The sequence below is a fragment of the Ceratotherium simum genome, chromosome 18 (assembly GCF_057802395.1).
Source record: "Ceratotherium simum simum isolate JZ-2026a chromosome 18, ASM5780239v1, whole genome shotgun sequence".
NCBI lineage: Eukaryota > Metazoa > Chordata > Mammalia > Perissodactyla > Rhinocerotidae > Ceratotherium > Ceratotherium simum.
The window spans coordinates 56,380,747-56,402,431 of NC_141917.1; the positions used below are offsets into that span (position 1 = coordinate 56,380,747).

At 57.3% G+C, this 21,685-nt stretch overlaps 1 protein-coding gene across 8 annotated transcripts in view; it reads right to left on the reverse strand.

Moving 5' to 3' along the window:
- Positions 1-21,685, reverse strand: part of CRTC1 (CREB regulated transcription coactivator 1) — a 71,732-nt gene that overhangs the window by 4,833 nt on the left and 45,214 nt on the right. For 3 of the 8 annotated variants that reach the window (XM_014781714.2, XM_004422938.3, XM_004422939.3), the window contains 9 exons: positions 21,083-21,220; positions 20,008-20,069; positions 18,142-18,236; positions 14,932-15,017; positions 11,617-11,657; positions 10,916-11,136; positions 5,777-5,910; positions 3,712-4,020; positions 1,434-1,538 (listed from right to left, as the gene is read on the reverse strand). In XM_014781714.2, the coding sequence (XP_014637200.1) occupies positions 1,434-1,538; positions 3,712-4,020; positions 5,777-5,910; positions 10,916-11,136; positions 11,617-11,657; positions 14,932-15,017; positions 18,142-18,236; positions 20,008-20,069; positions 21,083-21,220 (1,191 nt within the window). The remainder of the gene's footprint in view (positions 1-1,433; positions 1,539-3,711; positions 4,021-5,776; positions 5,911-10,915; positions 11,137-11,616; positions 11,658-14,931; positions 15,018-18,141; positions 18,237-20,007; positions 20,070-21,082; positions 21,221-21,685) is intronic. The other 5 variants (XM_087443473.1, XM_087443474.1, XM_087443476.1 and 2 more) reach the window with 3 other exon arrangements.

Sequence of the window (21,685 nt, forward strand, 5' to 3'; positions counted from 1 at the left end):
CTCAGGGACTGGCCCCAGGTGGGGCTGCCCAGCTGGGACTGGCCCCACCTGCCACTTCCCCTGCCTGAACTGGCTTCTCCTGCCCCCACACCCCATGGTGCCACGTGACGAGACCAGACACCGGGAGCCACGAGTGCTCAGAGCCGGAATGGATGGACCCAGACCGCGCGGACACCAGGCTGACCCCCAGCCTGCCCTGAGCTCACCGCCACTCTCCCCACCTGCCTGTGGAGCAGGCCGCCCGCCAACAGTCCCAGCAGGACCCCAGGCACCAGAGCGGTGGAGGAAGCACCCTGGTAGAGCCCCTCCCATAGCAGATAGAGCATGAGAGCAGCCTGGGGCCGTCCGTGAGCGGGACACCCACTGTCCCAACACACAGGGCCAAGCTTGGAGTGCATGTTTGAGAGCTGGGGACATGGGGACAGTAGGACATGTCCCCTGGGGCAAGGGAGCCGGGTGTCACTCCTGCATGGTCCTGTCTGGCAGGATGGCTCCAGACGGGAAAGAAAACGCTATCGACCCCCTGGCAGAGAATGAGGCTTCAGGCCTTGGGTACTGCAGTGTCTCCTTGGAGTTTCTCAGCTTGGTGACATTTTCGGGACAGAGTGGTGGGGTTCCAGGGAGGCTCTCCTGCTAGAGTGAGAGATTTCGGGCCCGACTATCAACTTTGCAGGTACCCCTTCTCCTCTTACGGGACGTACTGGATAGAATGCAGCCATGGGCCAAACTGGGCTCAGGGGAATTCTGAGGAACCCGGACGGGGTGTGTGCGTGTGTGTGACAAAGATCAGGGTACAATCGTGCTGCGTGTGGGGGGAAAACCCGAGTCTGATGGACATGGTCAAGCCCTGCCTGTCTCCTGGGGCCTGCCCTCAGTCTCCCCATCTGTGGGATGGGGACAAGGACCCCTGAGAGGCTGCAGTGCTGCTCAGAGAGGCGTCCTGGGGAGGACACGCCTTCCTGCAGGGCGGTGGGGGCGGAGAGGGCGCTGAAGAGTTGGAGCCCCCAATACAGGTCAGCTGTCACCTCAGCTCCTCAGCTGTGCCCTAAAGCAGGCGGGGCACCCGACATCTGGCAGCCTCAAAGGGCCAGGCCTCAGGGCGGGCAGACACGGGTGGGGACGGGCTGCAAGCTGCTTGATGCGTGCTCTGAGCTGTACATGGGGGTGTCGCTGGCCACTGAGCAAGGAGCTGGGGGGCTGGCTGACACTAAGGTCACCAACGCGAGTGAGGAGCCCGCCACCCCCAGCAGGGGCTCGGCACAGACCACAGAGGGAACTGGGCAACGCCTTCTCCTCCCAGCCCCAGTGGGGTGGACGAGATGGGATGGAGTGAGGCACAAGGCACAGATGGCGGGCAGGCAGGTGGGGGGCACATGGGGTGCGAAGCGAGGCTGGAGCGCGGGGTGTTGGTGAGGGAAGGCGACGTCCCTTACTTGCGGGGAGCTCCCGGGGGAGAAGCCTTGATTGGAGACGGGCGAGGTGGGAGACTGGTTGGCCGGGGAGCCGGCACTAGTGCGGTACTGCTGCCGAGCGGACGCCTGCGATGACAGACAGGTCAGGGCGCCAGGGGCCCCAGGCCCGGCCCTTCCCGGCCGAGCCTCCCCACAGGGCTCCCCCCTCAGGTAAGCAGAGCACCCAGGGCATCTGCAGGAGGTGTGGTCCCGAGCCCTGCCTGGGCCCCAGGCCTTGTGAGACCTGCCTGCAAACCCGGCTCCCAGGGGGTGGGGGCTGTGGTTGGAGAAGCCAGAACCAGCCACACAATCGCCCTGGACAGCCATGGAGAGGTGACCAAGGGGTCAGCCTCAACTCAGCAGGCTTCAGAGGACCCACACAGATGTGCACACAGCTGCACACATGTGTACACACAGTACAGCCACACACATGTAGGCAGGGAAGGCCCAGGGCCAGGCAGCTGGGTGCTGCCTTCTGCTCTCAACTCAGCGTGGGTCCCTGGCTCTCTCAGCCCCATTGTGTGCACTGGCACATCCCACCCGCCTCGAGGGGCGGTGGGACTGACAGCAGAGGCCGTCTAGGGCACACTGCAAGGCTCCAGCACCAGGCAGTCACAATCACTGGTGTCACTTAAGACAAGCCTGATGGGGTAATGCTGTCCAGAGACCTCCCAGGGGCAGCCTTCTCCTCACTCGAAGGACAGAGGACCTTGGCTTCTCAAATGCCCCTCAGGGGCACAATGGGCTGGGCCAGGACCTGGAATTAGACTCTGCTCTGGTCCCAGCCCGGCCAGGACCTGCTGTGCACCTCCAGGCAAGCTGCCTGACCCCTCTGAGCCTGTTGTTCATTGAGGCCCAGACAGCTGGCCCAGGGCCCCATCAGTGCTCCGTCTCCCCCATTTCCTCAGTGGCTGTTCCGAGCAGTTTGGGATGGGGCTTGAGCCCGGTTGGGTCTGGGGGCTTCATCAGCAGGATGTGGGTATCAGAGGTGCCAGTGTGGTCACTTGGCAATGACCAGTTCAGGCCTTCTGAGATGGAAAGAGGAAAATGTCCAGAAGGATGTTCTTCTGGCATGAGCGAGTCTACAGAAACTCCTGAAGGAGGCCACCGGAGCCCGCGCCCCGAGGAAACCGGCAGTGCCTGGGCCAGACCGGGTGACAGAGGCCCTGATCTGAGAGCCTGGGGAGGAGCTATCTGTGCGCCGGCCCAGGCGCCATGCCTCCAACGTCAGCGTGGCTCCCAAGCAGGCCTCACTGTCAGAGGGAGTCAGGGAACTGGGTGCCACAGGCAGGCCCCACTGTCAGAGCTACTCCCACACCTGCAGCACTTCAGCCAAAGGAAGGGCTTGGGCACTTTCTCATCTAGGAGACTCCTGGGGTCTGCCCTCTGAGGGATCAGAGCAGTTTGGAAACTTGGGTCTCTACCTGTTAGGTCACCGGCCTGCCCCGCCCAGCTCAGGGGGGGCCTGCTCTTTGCAGAGCACATGATGTTCTGATGACACTATCCTGGGGCTGGCAGCCAAGGGCCGAGTGGGGAAGGCTCACTGTGCCCCAAACATGAGTCCTCGTTCCTCTGGATGTGCCCAAAGGTAGCTGCGACCACCCCCCTCTCACCAGGGCAACCGGGTGAAAGTGTGAACAATCAGGAAGGTTTGGGGGTGCAGAGGCCAAAACCTAGCACTTGTCACCATGAGCCCAGCCCCAGGTAGGGGGTCCCACGATCTGAGCTGCAGCCCCCAGCCCAGGCACTGTGCTGCAGGAACCACAGGGCTGGCTCTATCCCTTCTTCCTCTCCAAGCTTATCTCGGTCCCTCTGGGTCCCATAAGTCCCCTCCCCAGGGCCTGAGAGCTCTGTGTTCTCCCTGCCTCCAAGGAAGCCCCTTTCGGGTGGGAAGGGCTGAGGTGGGGGCATCAAGGGCCATGTGGGAGGGCTTGGCAGCCAGACACAGGGTAGCTCATCTTGGGTGAAGTTTGAGGCAACTGACCCCTGCTCGTGCCTTGGTTTCCCCATCTATACACGGGGTGTCAAACCTGGCTTGAGGATTCCAGGCAGAAACCCCCACCAAGCACCCGGCCCCAGGCAGCATTTGCTTCAGCCCCAACCCCTGGCCAAGCTGGCCTTGCAGTGGAGTTGTGAGTTGGCTGCAGATGCAGCCAGGCGCCTGACCGTCCTCGGGCCTTGGGTGCCCAATGTGGGCCTCCCACAGCCCTAGGCTCCTCCCGCGTGAGCCCCCCAGCAGGGGACCCCATCCCAGGCTTACCGAGGTGATGTCGATCCCCATCGGCGGCTGGCTCGGGTTCTCTGGGGGGGACTGGGGGAGAGAGGATGGTACTGTGACTGTGAGTGGGGGCAGCTGGGGCCCCCGTGTCAAGCTGGCACTCGGCATCAGGGGGCCTCCTGGGGGGAGGCCGATGGGCACCTGTGGCGGTGGTGGGGGCGGCTGCTGCTGGGACGTGGGTGGCGGTGGTGGCGGGGGCTGGGGCTGCGGTGGCGGCTGCTGGGAGCCTGCCTGGGTGAAGAAGGCGTAGGGCAGCTGCTGCTCCAGAGACAGGGCATCCATGGCCACGGCCTGGGGAGAGAGGAGGGCGTCAGGCAGGAGGCGCAGGAGGCGGGGGGTGGCGAGCACCTGGTCCCCGGGGCCCCCACGCTCAGCAACAACAGGATGGACCAACAAAGGGATGCACAGACCCTGGAGAGGGAAGCACAGGCCCAGAGAGGGCAGGCCCGGCCCAGGGCCACAGAGGTCTAGGCTGCAGCTGGATGGGCCCGGGCAGCTATTCAGCTGGCTGCGCCCTGCACCCAACAAGCCCTTCTTTCACCCTCACCTCACTGTGAGAGGTGGGCCACCCTCCGTCCTCACTGAGACTCAGGCAGTCCCCGGCCTCCCTGAGCTGGAGTTTCCCCGCTGTGCGTAGGCACGGGTGTCACACACTGGTAGACAGTGGGCAGCGGCACCTAGCCTCTCTGGGGTCCTGGGGGTAAGGAAGCCCCTACCCCCATCCCACAGCCTGGCCCACCCTGGGGAAGCTGGAGAGGATGCAGTTGACGGAGGCCCCGGTGTGGTCACACGGCTATGACCAGCTCGGGCCCTCTGAATTGGAGAGAGGAAGATAACCAGAGGGATGTTTTCAACGTCAATGAGTCTGTGCAGACAGTCCCTGGGGCAGGCGGGGCTTCTTCCCTGAGGGAGGCTGGACATGCCCAGGACCTACAGGACGTAACACTTAGCAGAATGCCTGGCCTCTAATCAGCAGTGGGTTCATGACCAAAAAGGAGTTTCTGGAAAGGGAAGGCAGGCCTAAGGGAGAGGGAGAAGAGGCAGGGGTCAGAGATGGACAGACTGAAGACACAACGGCCAGGAGCCACCCATGGCTCTGTCTGGACCCTGATGGGAACAAAAACCATACAAGCAGACAGAGATACGAAGGAACAGAGGCCCGGCCGGGCATAGGAGGGATGAAAGAGTCCTGTTAATTTTGCTGTAGGTGGGTAACGCCATTGAGGTTGTGTTACAAAACAAACAACAACATAAATCTTATCTATTAGTGATTTTTAAAAAACAGGTGTAACGGACAAATTCCTAGAAACACATAAATTACCAAAACTGACGCAAGACAAAACAGAAAATCTGAGTAGACCTGTATCAAGAAAGGAGGTTGAATTAGTAATCAAAAAACCTCCCAATGAAGATAAGCCAAGACCCCACTGGCTTCACTGGTGAATTCTACCAAACTTTTAAAGAATGAATACCAATGCTTCTCAAACTCTTCCAAAAAACAGAAGAGGAGGGAACAGTTCCTAACTCGTTCTACAACCCTAGATTGACTAAGTAAAAACGAAAAGACTCAAATTACGGAAACCAGAGATGAAAGTGGGAAGCTTACTACCGACTCCACAGAAATGAAAAGGACTGTAGGAAAGTATCATGACCGATCACACATCAGCACCCGGATAACCCAGACACCACGGCCAATCCCAAAACACACACGAACTATCAAAAAGGCAAATGAAGCAAACCGAAAGGAAAAAACCTCTCTAAACATTTTACTTTGGAAAACTTCAACTAGATCTGAAGGAAGAGAAAATAACATAACAAAGAGCGCCCAGTCACATGGCCATAAGCAAACAGCCGTCAGATCTAACAGCCGTGACGGGCACAGGGGACTCCAGGCACTGATTAATGCATTTCCTGTGCGTTTGAAAGTCTGACAAAAAGCCAAAGATGTTGAGAATGTTTTCAGGATGTTGCGGCCTCCTGAAACGAGTGGGAGGCCTCCCAGAGGCAGAGCCGGGCCCGTCTCCCCCACCCCACCACGCCCTCGCACCTGAGTGATGGGTGACAACGGGGAGAGGGTGGGTGACACCTGCTGAGCCTGCTGCCGCCTCCCCTCGGTGCTCAGGGACAGCGGGCTGACGCCAGCGGCGCGGTGCTGCGGCGAGGAGCCTGGTGTACTCATCCCTGAAAGAGAAGATGGGAGAGAGGGAGGCTGGGCATGACTCCAGCCTCCGGAGGGCCACTCACACACCCACGGTCACTGCTGGGGACAGCCTAATTGCTCAGACACAAGCCAGTAGGCATGTCCTGACCACCAAACCCAGGGTGTCCTCTCCAAGGCCCCAATACCTGACCTCAGGGTCCTCAGCTCTGCATGGGCTCCATTCTACCCGTCGCCTGTGCTGAACAACACGTTCCCGGCTGACCCTGCCATCCCTCCAGGAGGGGCATGTCCCGCAGTCCCTGCCAATCAGCACTTTCCTGCCTCTGGACTGCCACGTAATTGGCCCCCAGGTGGACATGTGACCAGGCTGGTCCATGAGAGGCTACCCCAGGACTTTTGATGGAACTCCAAGAGAGGAGGTCTGGAGCTGTGTGTGGGGCATCCTGTGGCCACAAGGGGAAAGGCAGGCTAGAGAATCGGGCTGAGGGGGAGGGGCAGCACCTGGCCCTGAATCCAGCCACATTGGCACTTCCTGGTTTCCAGAGACAATCAATCCCCTTTTTTGCCGAAACTGGCTTGGGTTTTGGTTAGCTTCAAGAACCTCATGGCTCTCCTCACCCACCTTCGGAGAACGTGCCCCTTCCTGTAACTGCTTCAGCCAGATCTCCTCTTGGCCCCTGAACCCGTGTATCTGGTGACCCCTTCCCCACATCTCACAGCCACGTCCTTCTCCCCCGACCTCATGAACTCCTCAGGCTGCCGCACCACCCCCACCAGGCTGCCCAAGCTAGAAACTCAGTTACTCTTTATTTTCTTCCAGCACACTGATTCCTGATGGAGCTCCTGCTGGGGGCTCTCTGTTGCCCCTTCCCTCACCCCCTGCCCCTCCCGTAGCAATCCAATCCCTGGATACATCTGTTGTGACGGAGCTGAGGGAGGTCAAGCTCAGTGTGGAAACAGTTGGGGCCTGACAGGTCATCTAGGGCTCTGAGCCAGGCAGGCAACAAGCCTCCAAAGCCGAGGGAGCCCTTGGGGCTTGGCCTGATCCCTCAGACTCAGGTTCCTTGCCCTCGAGACGGAGATAAGAGCCGCCCTTGTGGTGAGGCCCTAAACAGGTCAAGAGCAGGCTCTGAAGAGAGTCTGGCCCTCAGTCAAGGCTGGGTGAAGGTGCCTGACTCAGCCTGGGGAGCCAGGCCCATCCTGCTGAGGGCACCAGATCGGCCTGGTTCCAGCAGGTGACACGGCAGGTTCGCGGGCCGGTGGGAACGCAGCGGGCACACACCGAGGAGAGGTGACGGGCAGCCTTCACTCCACCCAGGGCAGCTGCTCACTGGGGCTGTGTCATCCATGGAAGGCAAGCCTGCTCACGCCTACACTTCCCCTCGGCCACCCCGGCAGCTCTGCTCAGCCCAGTACTGCAGGGAGCCTGGCACCACTGACTGCTCCCAAGGCAGAGCCCCTGGGTCCAGTTTCTACAGAGATCTTGGGCCCCAGAATCAGGCTGCTGCGTACACAGCAACATCAAGGCAGGCACTGACAAGAGGCCTGGGCAGGAGGGGTCCAGGAGATACCCAGTCAGAAGGCACATGGAATCAGGAGCCCGGGCGGCTCCTCCATCTTCTCTGAGCATCCCCTGCCTCACACGTCCAGCGGGCCGAGGAATGCTCAACACCCAGGGAGCAGATGTCAGGGCTCAGTTGAGTGGCAGAGGCAAATGCCAGCAGTGAGAGGGACAGTGGGGTGACAGGGGCGGGTGGGGCCTGCAGCAAGTTCTAGCGCTTTGGATAGTCTTGAAACATAGGACCTCAACCCACCGCTACTGGACCTTCTGATTCTTCAAAAGTAGCCAGAAATGCAGATTTTTACATGCACTCTCCTGATTTTAAATGTTGATTCAGAGCATCACACACACCATCATGGGCCAGACACAACACACCAGTGGGCTGGATTTGGCCCTTGGGTTGCTAGCCTCTAACGTCTGCTGTGAATACAAGGGAGTGTATGACCCTCTGCCGGGCTGCAGAATGAACTCCCGGCCTCACACGGGGCCGCCACCAATCCTCTAGAGGCCAGTTGGGCCAGGAGGGTGGACAGACAGCTTGCTGCTGAATTTCTTTTTGGCAACCTGCACCGCATTTAGGAAAAGGAGTGGGACCAGCTGGAAGGGAGGTCTGGGGCAGGCAGGGAGAGCTGCCAGGGGAGGGCAGGCCAGGTGGCAGCGGCCTGGCCTGAGGCACGCAAGCCTTGTGTGCGGGGCCGGCCGCCCCAGAGCTGTGCCAGGAAGGAGGACCCAGGCCTACCCTCTCAGGGTTCTGTGAGCAGCCAGGAAAACGACTTCAGCACATGTGGAAGGAGACGAGAGGGGCTGCTGTCTCCCTGGCGGTGGAGGCCTCCCTCTGCCTCCTTGCGGGTCTCACATTCCAACTGGCGGGTGGGCTGGGGGCTGAGGGGATCTCCACGTGTGCCAGGGCCGGCGGCTCGGCTTGATTTAAAATGTGCCCAGAAAGCAAAGCCCCTGCCAGGCGAGCTGCTACAGCGGCAGGTTCCCAAACAACTGAACACATGTCAGACATTACTGGGCCGGCGCTCAAGCCAGGTGGGCCGGGATCTGGGCCCCACGCTCGGGCCTGCACTCGTCCGCATCTATGGCTTTCACATGTGCTGCGTTTTCCTGTGCCTGTTTAGACTCGGCGCGGGCTGGAGGTGCGCGGCTCCCAGGCGGGCGTCAGGGGGCCGCCAAGGACCCCTTGGCGGAGGGGGTGGTGCTCTGGAGGCTGCAGGGAGATGTGAGCAGAAAAACAGGGGCTGGGGAGCCAGCTGCATCTGCATGAGGGGGTGCCCCAGAGCAGACCTTCTGATTTCTTGCTTTGCACAGACCTGTGCAGACGCTGCCCACCCACCCATCTCTTGGGGGCCGTGGGTCTCAGGCTTCCCTGAATCTGCTCGTTTTCTCTTCTGGGCCTTCCCGGGGGTGAGGGCCAAGGCTGGGGCTGGTGTCCTCATCCAGGCGGCTGAGCCTCAGCGGGCACGGGGCATGTGGAAGAAAGAACACGGCCTTGACGCCGTTAGGCCAAGGTCCTGCTCTGGCCTCCATCCCCCCATCTAAAAACCTCTCACAGTCCTCAATACCCCTCACCTGTCGGCACCAAAGCCAGGAAGGGACTCCTGGCTCTTTGCTCTCCCCTACTCCTCATACCCACTCACTCCCAGCAGGCCAATTTCACCTGGAAATCTCTCTGCAAACTGACCGATGGGGCCCCAGCCTGGTCCAGGTGCTGCAGCCCCCTCCTGACAGCCTGGCCTCCCTGGGCAGCCAGAGGGGCTTTGACAAACACGAGTCAGAGCATGAGGTTGTCTCTCAGCAAACCCTGCATGATGCTGCCCACCACGCTCGGGGGAGAGGTACAACATGCAGGTGTGCAGGGCAAGCATCGGCCTGCTCTGTGGCTCCCTAGCAGGCTGGAGGGCACAGGGCAGTGTTTTCACTGACCTCACAGAGGGGCCGCCCACGACCCCTCCTGCCTGTCCCCACGGGGCTGTTGGGGCAGCCCTGTCTCCTCTCTGGATGCAAACCGCCATATCTGACAGGCAACATGGGTGTGGGGGGTCACAGCAGCGATGCAGGAGAGCAAGGCCCAACCCAGGGGACACAAGAACGCAAACTAGTGACCCAGCAGCAGCAGGGTGAGGGCAGAAGGGGAATGCAGTGTGAGGGGTTGCGGGCACAGGGGCAGCAGGGTGAGGGCAGGAGAACGCAGTGTGAGGGGCTGCGAGCACAGGGGCAGCAGGGTGAGGGCAGGAGAACGCAGTGTGAGGGGCTGCGGGCACAGGGGCAGCAGGGTGAGGGCAGGAGAACGCAGTGTGAGTGGCTGTGGGCACAAGAACAGGAGCGTGAGGGCAGAACAAGAACGCAGTGTGAGGGGCTGTGGGCACAGGCAGGCCATCAGGACAGCCTTGCAGAGGGGAGGAGGTGTGAGTGGGGATGGGGCAGGCGAGGGGCCCTGCAGCCCTCTGGAGGAAGGGGAGGACCTTGGGGGGAGGGCAGCACGTGCAAAGGCCCTGAGGTGAGCTCTGGGGCTAGAGAGGAGACTGCGGCGGGTAGGGAACGAGATCAGAGGGCAGACTGTAGCAGACCTCCCAGGCCCTGGGGGTCTCAGGTTTTCACTGGGAGGCAATTGAGGGTCAGTGCAAGGTCCAAACCCGAGGAGAGCCATGAGTTGACGGCCATTCTGGGTGGAGAAGAGACTGGGGGCCAGGGGCTCAGGGGGCCGCAGGGGCCAGGCAAGTGGAGGCCGTGCAGGGTAGGGAGGGTCCAAGTTGGGCCGGGTCCTGACAGTGGGGTCGACAGGACGAGCCAAGAGGTCAGGGTAGGCAGCAGGACAGAGGAGTTGACCTGCACGGTCCCTGGCCTGAGCCATCTGGGAATGGCACCGCTGGTCCCCAGGAGCAGCAGTGTTGGGGCAGTGCTGGGAGATACTGGGACAGGCAAGGGGCCCGTGGGACGACCCCCGGACACGGCCCAGGGAGAAATGAACGTGGAGCTTGGGGAGGGGGCCAGGCTACAGTGTCCCAAGCAGGCAGCCACAGCGAGCTGGGGGGTGGGAAGGGATGTGGGGGGAGCAGGTCAGGTCCTGTCCCTTAGAAAGGGGCTGGGGATGATGAGGGACAGGGGGAAAGCCTGGCCCACCTAACTGGGTCAAACTCTTGGAGGCTCCCCTCCTAGAATGTTCTGGGTTTATTCAGCCTCTCTGAAGCCCCCAGCAGCCCCTCAGAAGCAGTGTCTGATCCCTGGGGGCACCATGAGCTCTCCCCGCCGTGCACCTTTGCCCAGGCTGTGCCCTCTGCCCGAGATGCCTTCCCTGGGCAATGTGGGGAAATGCCAAGCCCCTGTGGTGTGTTCTGTCCCCCACCCCATGCCCGGCATTTTGGATGTCATCCTACGTCATCGTTCAAACATACGTGTCGTGCTCACTAGATGATGAGCTCTGCCAGGGAAGGAAGGGCCCAATCACCTGGCTGCCTTACCCTGGCCGGCGCCGCCGACGCCCAGGTGTGTCAGGTTGGCTGCAAGGTTGCCAGTGCTGCTGGAGCTGCTGAGTGTGGGGAAGGTGGGCTCCTCAGGGTCCAACGGGGTCGGAAGCGGGGAGGGGAAGTGGATGTTGGTCAGGTCGGGCAGGGAGCCCCCCGTGTTGTGGGTGGCAGGGATCAGGGCTGTAGTGTTTTCCTGGTCGGCGGATGGAAAGATGCTGGGGAAAGGCCAAACAGAGGGGGAGGTGAGCTCTCAGGACAGTGGCCGGCTTGTTCTCCCCCAGAAGCGGCAGCAGGGGCAGGAGGGGGCTGGCGCAAAAAAAATCAGGAGGTGCAAAATGACACCCCGTGATTAGGTGCTGCCCTGCTTGAAAAATGGCTGTCAGCCCACATCTCCAATGGGGCTTTAGGAAGCATCCCATACCTGCAGGACAGGGTTGGGGGGCAGGGGTCGTGAGGGTCCTCTCACTGCACGGGTGTGTCTGAGGGCTGGCTGTGCCAGGGCTGAGGCTGGGGGCTCTCATCTCGAGTAGGGAAGGTGGGAGTGTCCCCCACCACAGGGCTGGCTGGGTGGCCGCCAACAGCAGGCCCCTCTTGTCGGGACTTGCAGCCTTGTGAGCTGATGAGAAGCTCTGGGGTCGTCCAAGCAGCCCCCCGATCAGCCTTGGGCATGCAGGGCAGGCCCTGCAGAGACTTACTTGATTCCGGGGACCTCGCAGGACTTGGGCCTGGCCCCCGTCTGAAAGAGAAGAGAGCAGAGGCTGAGCTGGCCTCTTCATGCACGTTGCAGCTCCGCGCAGCATGGCTGATCCCCCGAGGGCCAAGAGCCACCCAACAAGAAGCATGAGTCCCACAGACATAACAATCGCCCAGAGGGAGGGCAGCCTGCCGCAGACACGCCCAGAGGCAAAACCAAGAGCTGAGAAGAGGGTCTCCCTATATCTGGTAAGTAAGGAGGGCACAGCCGAGAGGCGATGCGGCCCCTTGTCAGAGCTGGCCTTCGGGGAAGAAGGTGGCTTGCCCACTCTTTACACCCCCAACTCTGCAGTGAGGCCACTGGAAACCTGGGTGCCCTGAGGCTGACCCCTCATTCCATTCCTGGATCAGGGTGGGCAGGGCCCCTGGGGCAGAGGCTCCTCTGCTCAGCGTCTGTTTGTCCTCGGTGGAGAAGGACATCATGTGTAGTAGCCAGAAAAGGCTTGGACCAGATGCCCTAAACACACAGAGGGCACTGCCTGCCAGCGGTGCCCCAGCACTGTGCGCGCTCCCACACCCCCGCTCCCAGAGGACAGAGACCCTGGCTGCCCTGTGGGCTGGCCCCAGGGAGGGGGTCCCAGCAAAACTCCGTTGGCAGTGAAACCCCGACTTGCTCCTTTGCGCGTAGAAGACACTATCACCACCCAAGAACTGCAGGCTTCACGCAGGCCCTGGTCTCTCAGTCAAGGACAGAGGGAACTCTCTTCCAATGGTGGCAGACATGACGGAACAGAGCCCCGCTGATGGGGGCTCCGCTGTGTTACCTTCCCTAAGTCCCCGTCTGCCTCCTGGGCCCTTGGGTCCGTGTGCTCTTTAGGGATTATCAGACAAGAAGGTGGCCTTGCCGCACACCCAGTGAGGAGGGACACTGGGCTGGCAGGGACTGGGGAGTCCGAGGGGTGGCATGCGACCAGCAGGCGTTAAGCCTCTGCAGGGAACACCAGCAGGACGGGTTTCTACTTGGCGACGGGCTCCTTAATTCTGAGAGTAAACACTCGCTTCATTATTGGATTTTTGCAAAGAACTCTGACAATGACTTTCCTTTTTTTTTTCTTTTGTGAGGATGATCAGCCCTATGCTAACACCTGCCAATCCTCCTCTTTGTTTTTTTTCCTGAAGAAGACTGGCCCTGGGCTAACATCCGTGCCCATCTTCCTCCACTTTATATGGGACACAGCCACAGTATGGCTTGCCAAGCGGTGCGCCGGTGCACGCCCAGGATCCGAACCAGCGAACCCCAGGCCGCTGCAGTAGAGCCCACGCACTTAACCGCTTGCGCCACCGGGCCGGCCCCTGACAATGACTTTCTAAAGAATCTTTTCAAAAGCATTTCAGGGGCCGGCCTGGTGGGAGAGCAGTTAAGTTCGCATGCTCCACTTTGGCAGCACGGGGTTCAGAGGTTCAGATCTCGGGTGTGGACCTACACAGTGCTCATCAAGCCATGCTGTGGTGGCATCCCACGTATAAAGTAGAGGAAGATGGGCACGGATGTTAGCCCAGGGCCAATCTTCCTCAGCAAAAAGAGGAGGATTGGCAACAGATGTTAGCTCAGGGCTAATCTTCCTCAAAAAAAAAAAAAAAAAGCATTCCATGAACGTTATGGAGAAACTAATGGATTTCTAAACAGTATTAAAAATTCACCCACTGCGCCCACCCCACCCCCAATGAATCCAACAGAACTCCTGTACTGACATCCCCACCGACACCTGGTTCCCGGCAGGTGAAAGGAGCTTCCCCATGATGCCGGGCTCTGCCGCCCTCTCCCCGCTCCCAGGAATGTGGGGGGTTCTCCTCCCTGTCACGACACTCACCATCTTTGCCTTCTCTATGGCAGCACCACATTCTGCTTGTAAGGACCCTGATGTCCTTACTTACCCACCTCTCTGCACCTAGATGTTTCCGTTGTGTTCTCACTTTGTTCAGCCTTAGAACTCTGAGTATTTTTTCTCTGAGTACAAAAACCATATGCATTCCTTGTGCAAAACTGGAACAGGTAGGCAGGGATAAAGGGCCGATGGCAGTGCCCACACCTGCACAAGAGGAAGCACCCCACTCGTGTGTCTGCCTTCGGCCTGGTTCTACACACCCAGGCGTCTGTCCGTAGGCATCTGTGCTGCTGTCTTCATGCCCTTCTAACAGCTTATCCTGCTCTCTCCACACAAGAGTATCATCACGAGTATCTCTCACACCTTTACAATGCCTCCAAAAATCCCAACCCAACACGAGTGGAGCTCTCCACATGAGGGACTGAGGATAATTTCCTTATAAATTCCCTCCTGTTGAACATTCAGGTTGTTTCCAGTGGATTTCTGAACACATGCCTTTGAGGAACACATGGCTGTTTGCGTGTTCATCATCTCGCTATGATTTCCCGGGGGGATGAGGAATTCATATGTTGTCTCTTTCACCACAACATGACCAGCAATGGGTTTTAATTCGTTTTTTTTTTTTTTTTTAACATTCAAAATACCTTTAGTGTTAAGTGTATCTTGTTCTACTCAAATTCTTTGAAATCTGTATTCATGGCACAAATTCTATCTGATCACTAGACGTTTTTATAGACTGAACTTGAGAAATTTGTTTCTAGACCTGGAAATAATACAGAAATCTCAATCCAATTGGGACTTCGAGTAGGCTTTGCTCTCTAACAAAAGCTGTGGTTATTGTGCAAATGAATGGAAGTCTATGTTTAAGGACGACTGTAAACATTTATAAACACTGATAACTACCCAATGCTGTGGGTTAGTAGGGAGATCACAGGCTAGGAATTAGGAGGTCTAGGTTCTAAACCCCGAGCATCCACACAGCCTTGGGCAGATCACCTAACCTCCCTGGCTTCAACTTCTTTTTTTTTAAATTGAGGTATAATTGACATATAACCTTAGTTTCAGGTGTACAATATAATGATTTGATACTTGTATACACTGTGAAATGATCACCACGGTAGGTCGACTTAACGCCCATCCCCAGACACAAGAACATGGAATGTGTCGTGAATTTGCGTGTCATCCTGTGCAGGGCCGTGCTGATCCTTATACTGGTCCAGCTGCAGTGTCTGTGCTGCCGAGGCGAGCACAGGCTGGAGTTCTCTGGTTTCCGCCAACGTGACAGGCTTGCCTACACGCCTGGCCGACTCCAAGTGAGGATCACACTCCAGGGAAGGCACAGGCCCCCACGTGCTGCCTCGCCATCTTCACCAGGGCTGTGCTTAAAAGCAACAGGAAGGAAAGCTGTTTTCGAAAGCCCCGGGCCCTTACCTTCTTGGTATCCCACGCCTGCTTGGAAAGGGTCTTGTCTGTCTCCGATGTGGTCTCCTCCATGCCTGGGACTGTTAACAGTAAGACTGCAGGGGGAGAACAAGAGTCAAGAGAGGAATCTCGGGGCAGCCCTGTGGTGGCACCAGGAAGGTGCTTCCCTGACATCACAACCACGATGAGACTGAAACTGCCCCACAGAAACTTCTGGGGATACAACTAAAGTACAAAAAAGGATTTCATTAAAAAAACAAAAACAAACACAAACTTTAAATAGCTGAGAACCTCTCTCTGCCTCCTGTAAGTGACTGCCTTGCCCCACATGCCCCACCTGCCCTGTCGCCTCCTGCCTCCCCATCTTGGGCTATCAGCACCAAGCACAGGGGCCCAGGCCCCACATCGGCAGAGGCTGGGCTGATGTACCCATGGCAGCTGCAGCCCCACGAGTTAGTCACAATGCCAGCCAGCCCAAGAGGAGGGGAGGAGAGGAGGGAAGGTCTGAGGGACTGGACAGGCATCCTTCGAGGCCCTGGAACCAGCTGTACCTGAAGGCCCCTTTACTTGGACTTTTCAGTTAAGGTGAGATTAAACATTTTATGTGACCCAATTTCTTCACGCCTGCTGGAGGTTCAGTTTTCCCCTTGCAATACAGCCATAACAAGCATAGCTAACTGGGTCAATTCCTCCTCCTTGATACCTGGGTGGAGGGGTGGGAGGGCAGCCAGGCTAACCCCTAACCCTGTCACCACATGGGCCCCTCCTAGAGAAACAGGGACAGGTGACATGTCTCCTCTCCTCCCTCAACAACTGGACTGTGAGCTGCCAGGGCTCCTGAGGGCAGCTCCCTTCCACAGTCACAGAGTGTCCCAGGGATGGTGATGCCTGCCCGCCCACCTATGGGGACCCGCCAGGGAGACAGCACCCTCAGAACTGTCCCCAGCATCAGAGACAGGAGGAAAGTGACAGGCGCTGTGTCCGTTCTTGTCACTCCTGGGTGTCTGGAATCCTTGTTTTCATTAGGGAAACATTTTCTTCTGCAATCTCGCCTTTGCTGCCCAATGAGCTGGGATCCCAGGAATACTGTGTGCGGACAGCCCCTGCGCCCCAAGGGGTGAAGTTCTGGTTGACAATCCTTCTTCTATCAGCAGAATCTCCCTGGTATGTTTAGATACTCACAGAGTGAAATGCTATCAAAAGAGCAGTAAGCATCTGGGTCAGTGTATATGACTAATCCTCTGGTTTCAGTGTCTCAGGGCAAATCAGGTCCGTGTGGGGTTTTCTGAGGCTGGCCTCATAACACTGTACTCTTCTCTCGGGGTGACACTGCCCCAGTTTTTAAGATGGCATATACCCTACTGAAAGGTCCTGTGGACTCTGTCTCCACGCCTGGCTCCAAGGAAAGACCAGGGGCCTGGGCACAGATGTGCCCCAGCTGCAGGGATGTACGCATGGCCCAGTTGGAGGGGAGGCTCTGGGTAAGATTTAGGGAACAGCCAGCCTCTTTCCTACCCAACATAGCCAGGACGGGTCCAGGGGCTGTGGGCCAGGAGGGTTCTGAGCAGTAGAGCCAGGAAGCAGTCCAGTGTGAAGCCCTGGATCAAGCGGTAACTGAAGCTGAACATCTAGCCCTGGACTGTTGGCCATGAGCTGATAAATGCCCCTTTTGCTTGGGCTTGCTGCCCCTGACATATGAAAGAATCTGCAAGGCTCCCAGACTGCATGGCCGTGCCCTGAATCCATGAAGAGAAGCCAATGTGAGTTTGCAGGGGCTGTTTTCTCTGCCTAGAAAACTCCTATGCACTCCTCAAAACCCAACTCAAGTAGCGCCATCTCTGAAGGATAATTTCGCTGGATAGAGTATTCTTGGCTGATAGTTTTTGTCATTCGGTATTTTGAATATATCATTCCAATCTCTCCTAGCCTGTAAGGTTTCTGCTGAGAAATCTGCTGAAAGCCTGATGGGGGTTCCTTTGTAGGTTATTTTCTTCTGTCTTGCTGCCCTTGTTTCTTGACTTTTGCCAGTTTTACTATGATATGCCTTGAAGAAGGTCATTTTGCATTGATGTTATTAGGAGTTCTATTGGCTTCATGTACTTGTAAGGCCAGTTCCTTCCCCAGGTTTGGGAAGTTCTCAGCTATTCTTTCTTTATGCAAGCTCTCTGCTCCTCTCTCCCTCTCTTCTTCCTCTGAAAGACCTATAATCCTTATGTTACTTTTCCTAATTGAGTCGGATATTTCTCGGAGAATCTTTTTTTTTTTTTTTTTTTTTTTAAATCTTAGTTCTCTCTCCTCCTCCACTTGCATCATTTCCAGGTTTATATCTTCGAGGTCAGTGATTCTCTCCTCCATAAGGTCTACTCTATTTTTTACGCTTTCTACATTATTTTTTACCTCATTAATTGTGTTCTTCATCTCCAGAATTTCAGTTTGGTTTTTTTTTAGAGCTTCAATCTCTTTGGTGAAGTATTCCTTCTGTTCACTAATTTTATTCCTGAGCTCACCGAACTGAGTTTTGTTGTAACTCACTGAGTTTCTTAATGACAACTACTCTGAATTCTCTGTCAGACTGTAGTCTTCTGTGACCTCAGGTTTGGTTTCTGGAAAGTTGTCATTTTCCTTCTGCTCTGCAGTGTTACTGTAGTTCTTCATGGTGTTTGATGAGCTGATCCTCTGCTGGTGCATTTGTGGTAGTAACCACCTTCTCTTACTTGGGTGTGGTTTTGGTTACTTTGGTTCTGGTCAGCTGGATCTCATGTTCCTCCACTGGCTCTCCGTAGGCTTGGGTGCTGCTGTTCCCCAGCTGTCTGGGGGTGCTGGTTGCACAACTGCCACGGGTGCTGGGTTCATGGTGTTGCTGTCACTGATGGGGGCCTGGGGACTTGTATGCAGCCCCACTGATGGTGGAGCTGGTGTCAGCAGTGCTGCTACTGGGGGCTGGGGGCTCCTGCCCTGTCTGCTCGCAGTTGTGTGGGCTAGGCCACCACTGCTGCTGCCCCGGGGGTGTTTTGCAAATGCGGGGTGCCACTAGCCACCAACGCAAGTAGCGCCATCACTGAAAGTTTCCCTGAGCCCCTCCCCTTGTCCCACAGCACCCACTGAGTCTTTCTCTGCAGGTCTGTCCACCCAGGAGCTTGCAACCTCCTCTGGGAACACACGGGCCACCTGCTGGACTTGTCTGACCCGAGGAAAGACGCCCACGTGCCCTGCCAATACCTCTTTTCTGGTGTGCATCCTGGGACCCGCCTGTAAAGGGCTCTGGCTGGGTGGGCGTCATTGTGCTCTGGTGCAGGGCAGAGTCAGAATTGGTCCTGGTGAAGAGGAGAGAGAGTGAGCCTGGGCCCCAAAGGGGACAAAGGGATAGTCCTGGCCCCACTCTACCCAGTGGGACAGGGTGGCAGTAGTGAGTCACTTTCGTGAGCTGTGGCACATAAGCAAAACCCTAAAGACAGTGTTCTCAAAAAACCACAGGAGTGACTGTCGTTTTTGTCTGCAAAGCCTTTGAGAACAGGAAGCTTCAGCAGAGACGTCCCCCATTCCTAACCAGCCCTTGCCCAGCCCAGCCCTTCCGTGGGCTTCTCAGCATTAAGTAAAGGATGGTGCCTTTCTCCTGAAACCATCTGGAGAGGGGCCCAACAGTCCCACAGTGGCCTAGCCTGGGGTTACGAGCCCAGAGACTGTGATCACTGGTCCCCTTCTGATGACAAACACCAACGGGCAATGCCACCCTCAAGGATGCTCAGTTACAAACCAGGTGTGACGGGAGGGAAAAGGAGGCAGTGACATGAGGCTCGGAGAAGGCCCCAGAAGGAATGCAGCCTCCTGAGGGGCCCCTATGGGGGAATGGCTAGGGAAGGTCTTGCTCACCAGCCCAAATGCTGCCAGGAGCTCCGCCCTCTGCCCTGGAGACAGGGTGACCGAATCTGACCCAGCTGCAGGTGCCTGGAGGGAGGGTCCCCACAACAGCCCCTCAGCTGCCCAGGGGATCTGGGCAGACACGCAAAGGGCAGGTCCAGCTGCACAACTGGCAATTCAGGGATGGCAACAAGAGCCACAAGGACGCAGTGTGGACCTCCCAGCCACTAAGAGTGAAATGGAGGGAACAGTTCAAAGAGAAAAGAGCAGTTACAAAGGACTGGGCCAGCTGAGTCTGACCCAAGGGCTGGCCAAGCAGTGAGGAGCCAGTCAGGGTCCTGGCCTCCCCCACCAGCTGTGTATCCCTAAGCAAGTGTTCTGACTTTTCTGTGCTCAATTTCCTTATGTCTAAAATGGGGAGGATAACACCTCTTACTTCACAAAGTTCTGTGCATCTTATATCAATTAATGTACATGATGGTTGATACAGGGCCTAATATATGAAATGTGCTTGACAGGTATTTAACTGTTAATATTATATCACATATTATGAATATACATGTGTGTGTATATATTTTCTTAAACAACTTGCTTGCTTTTGGTCTTTGTCTACTGAAATCACCTACGTATATATTTGGTGTGTGTGTGGTAAATATATGTAACATAAAATTTACCATTTTAACCATTTTTGAGTGTATACCTCTGTGGCGTTATTACATTCACGTTGGTGTGCAACCACCACCTATGCTACTATAGGTATTTACATTAACTGTATTATTGTTATTTTAGACCTTTCTAGATGATGGCATTAGGGGTGTGTTTTTCTTTCTTTCAGATACCTTTACGTATTTTCCTCATCTTCTAGTAATAAATATATAATACTTTTATAATCGCACTTTCAATGGCTGCTTAGGAATGTGGGAAACCACTCACAACATAATATTAAATGAAAAAAAGCAAGCTCCAACACTGAATATCCAACACAATCCCAACTATGTTTAAAAATATACACACACACACACACACAGAAAGCAAACAAAAACTCCGGAAGACCCCAAAGCTGTGACCTCATTGTTATAGGGATAAACCTGGTTTCTAGAAACTTCTGGATGCTTCTTAGTTTGTCACTTGTAAGCGACTGTGTATTATTGGTTTTCCGAGCACGACCACAAAGAAAGTTTGGTTTTGTTTTCAATGAGAAGGCTGTGGGTCTTCTGGGTCACTGACCTTCTCCAGCTGGTGTCTGCGGGCGGCGAGAGGTACACGGTGCCGTACGGGCAGCTGTCTGCGTGAGCATGAGTTAAGGGGACAGCACTGTCAGCTTAGGCCCGGCCCCGAGTCCCAGGAACCCCCGGCCGGCCAGCCTGCACAGCCAGGCTGCTGGGAGCCGGCTGGGGTCGTGGGGCGGGGGCCTTTCCTGCCTGGCTGCAAGCAGCCCCCAGGGTGTGGCCCTGTCCACCTAGCACTCAGCACTCACCCACTGTGAGCACATGGGTGCAGTGCACCCATTCCAAGAGGGGCCTCGGCTGCGAAACCAGGCCTGCGGGGCAGTGGGGAGTCTAATTCAGCTAACCCATCTTGACTCTTAACTGTGGGCCAAGGGGACGGCTCCCGGGGTCCAAGGGCTCAGTCTGGGGCGCAGCTGGTTGGGCTCCCCCAGCCACGGAAATGAGAATGGGGAAAGAACAGGCTTCTCTGTTCAAGAGAGCCGGCGGGTCCCAGCAGTGGCGGGTCAGACTCTGGCGATGGGAGGGGCCTGGCTGGCCAAGTTGGGGGTAGGGGTGGGACTCCATGGATCTCTCTGCTTGGCTGAGGTGGGGAGGTGAATTCTGCAGCCTGCAGAGATCAAGTCTCCCTTGGATCTGTCTAGGTCTGGCTCAGACCCCCTCGGCCCCACTACCTTGGCTGGGCTGCCCTCCATGCTGTCCATCAACTCAGCCTGGACACACGGGTGCTCTGCTCACAGCCTTCCTGGGCCACTGCCCAGCTGGGCAACCAAGTGCAATGTGGTCTGGCCTCACCTTCCCCAACTCCCACCTCAGGCTGTGTGCTCCCGCAGCCACCTCTGCGTCCTTGTTTCCTGTGCCCCCACCTACCCCACAAGCCTGGCGAAAGGGTCTTCAAGGAGCCACAACACCTCCTCCAAGAAGTCCTCCCGGGGGGCCCTGAAGGCTGGGGCAGCCTTGATTCCATCGCCAGAGCCAGCAGTGGGTGGCTCCATCAGCTAGACAAATTCTGGGTTTGGCAGTCGCCAATAGGGCCCGGACCCCTCACCCATGCACATCCTTTAGGAGAAGGATATCTGCCGTCCATGTTTGTCTACTGACAGGGGCCGGCGGTGTGGGGAGCCGAGCCGGCTGCGCTCCCGGTACACTCTGTCTACCAGCCCGTGGTGCCGGGTGGTCCGGCTGGTGTCCAGGCCCGAGGACTGGAAGGGTGTCTGGGGAGGGGAGGGGGCCGGGAAGGGGAGGGAGGGGTGGAGGGAATGGGAAAAAAGAGAAACCCAAAACACCGTTATCAGCTGTGGCCTGAGATCTGACCCCAGCTCTGCCCTGAAGACCTGACCTCAGGGTCCCCGCTCCCATGACACCTTCAGCCACCACTCCACAGCTCGGACGGGCTTCCTCCTGCAGCCTCAGCCCCCCGGCCTCTGAGCACTGCAGGGGTGGGGGCGAGCCAGGAGTCCTGGGCACCAGGGCGGCAGGCGTGCAGTACAGCTGGCATGCACGGGCCAGGCAGAGCGGCGCAAGCTCGGGGCCCAGTGTCGGCTGGGGTGCCAGGGTTGCAGACGGCCTGAGCGCCCCTCCAGCCTCTCCAGGTGCAGATAGGCCTCTGCCTTCTCTCTCCGGGCCTGGCCAGCCTCCTCTCCCCACCTACGTCATCCCTGGAGGGGCTTGCCAAGAGA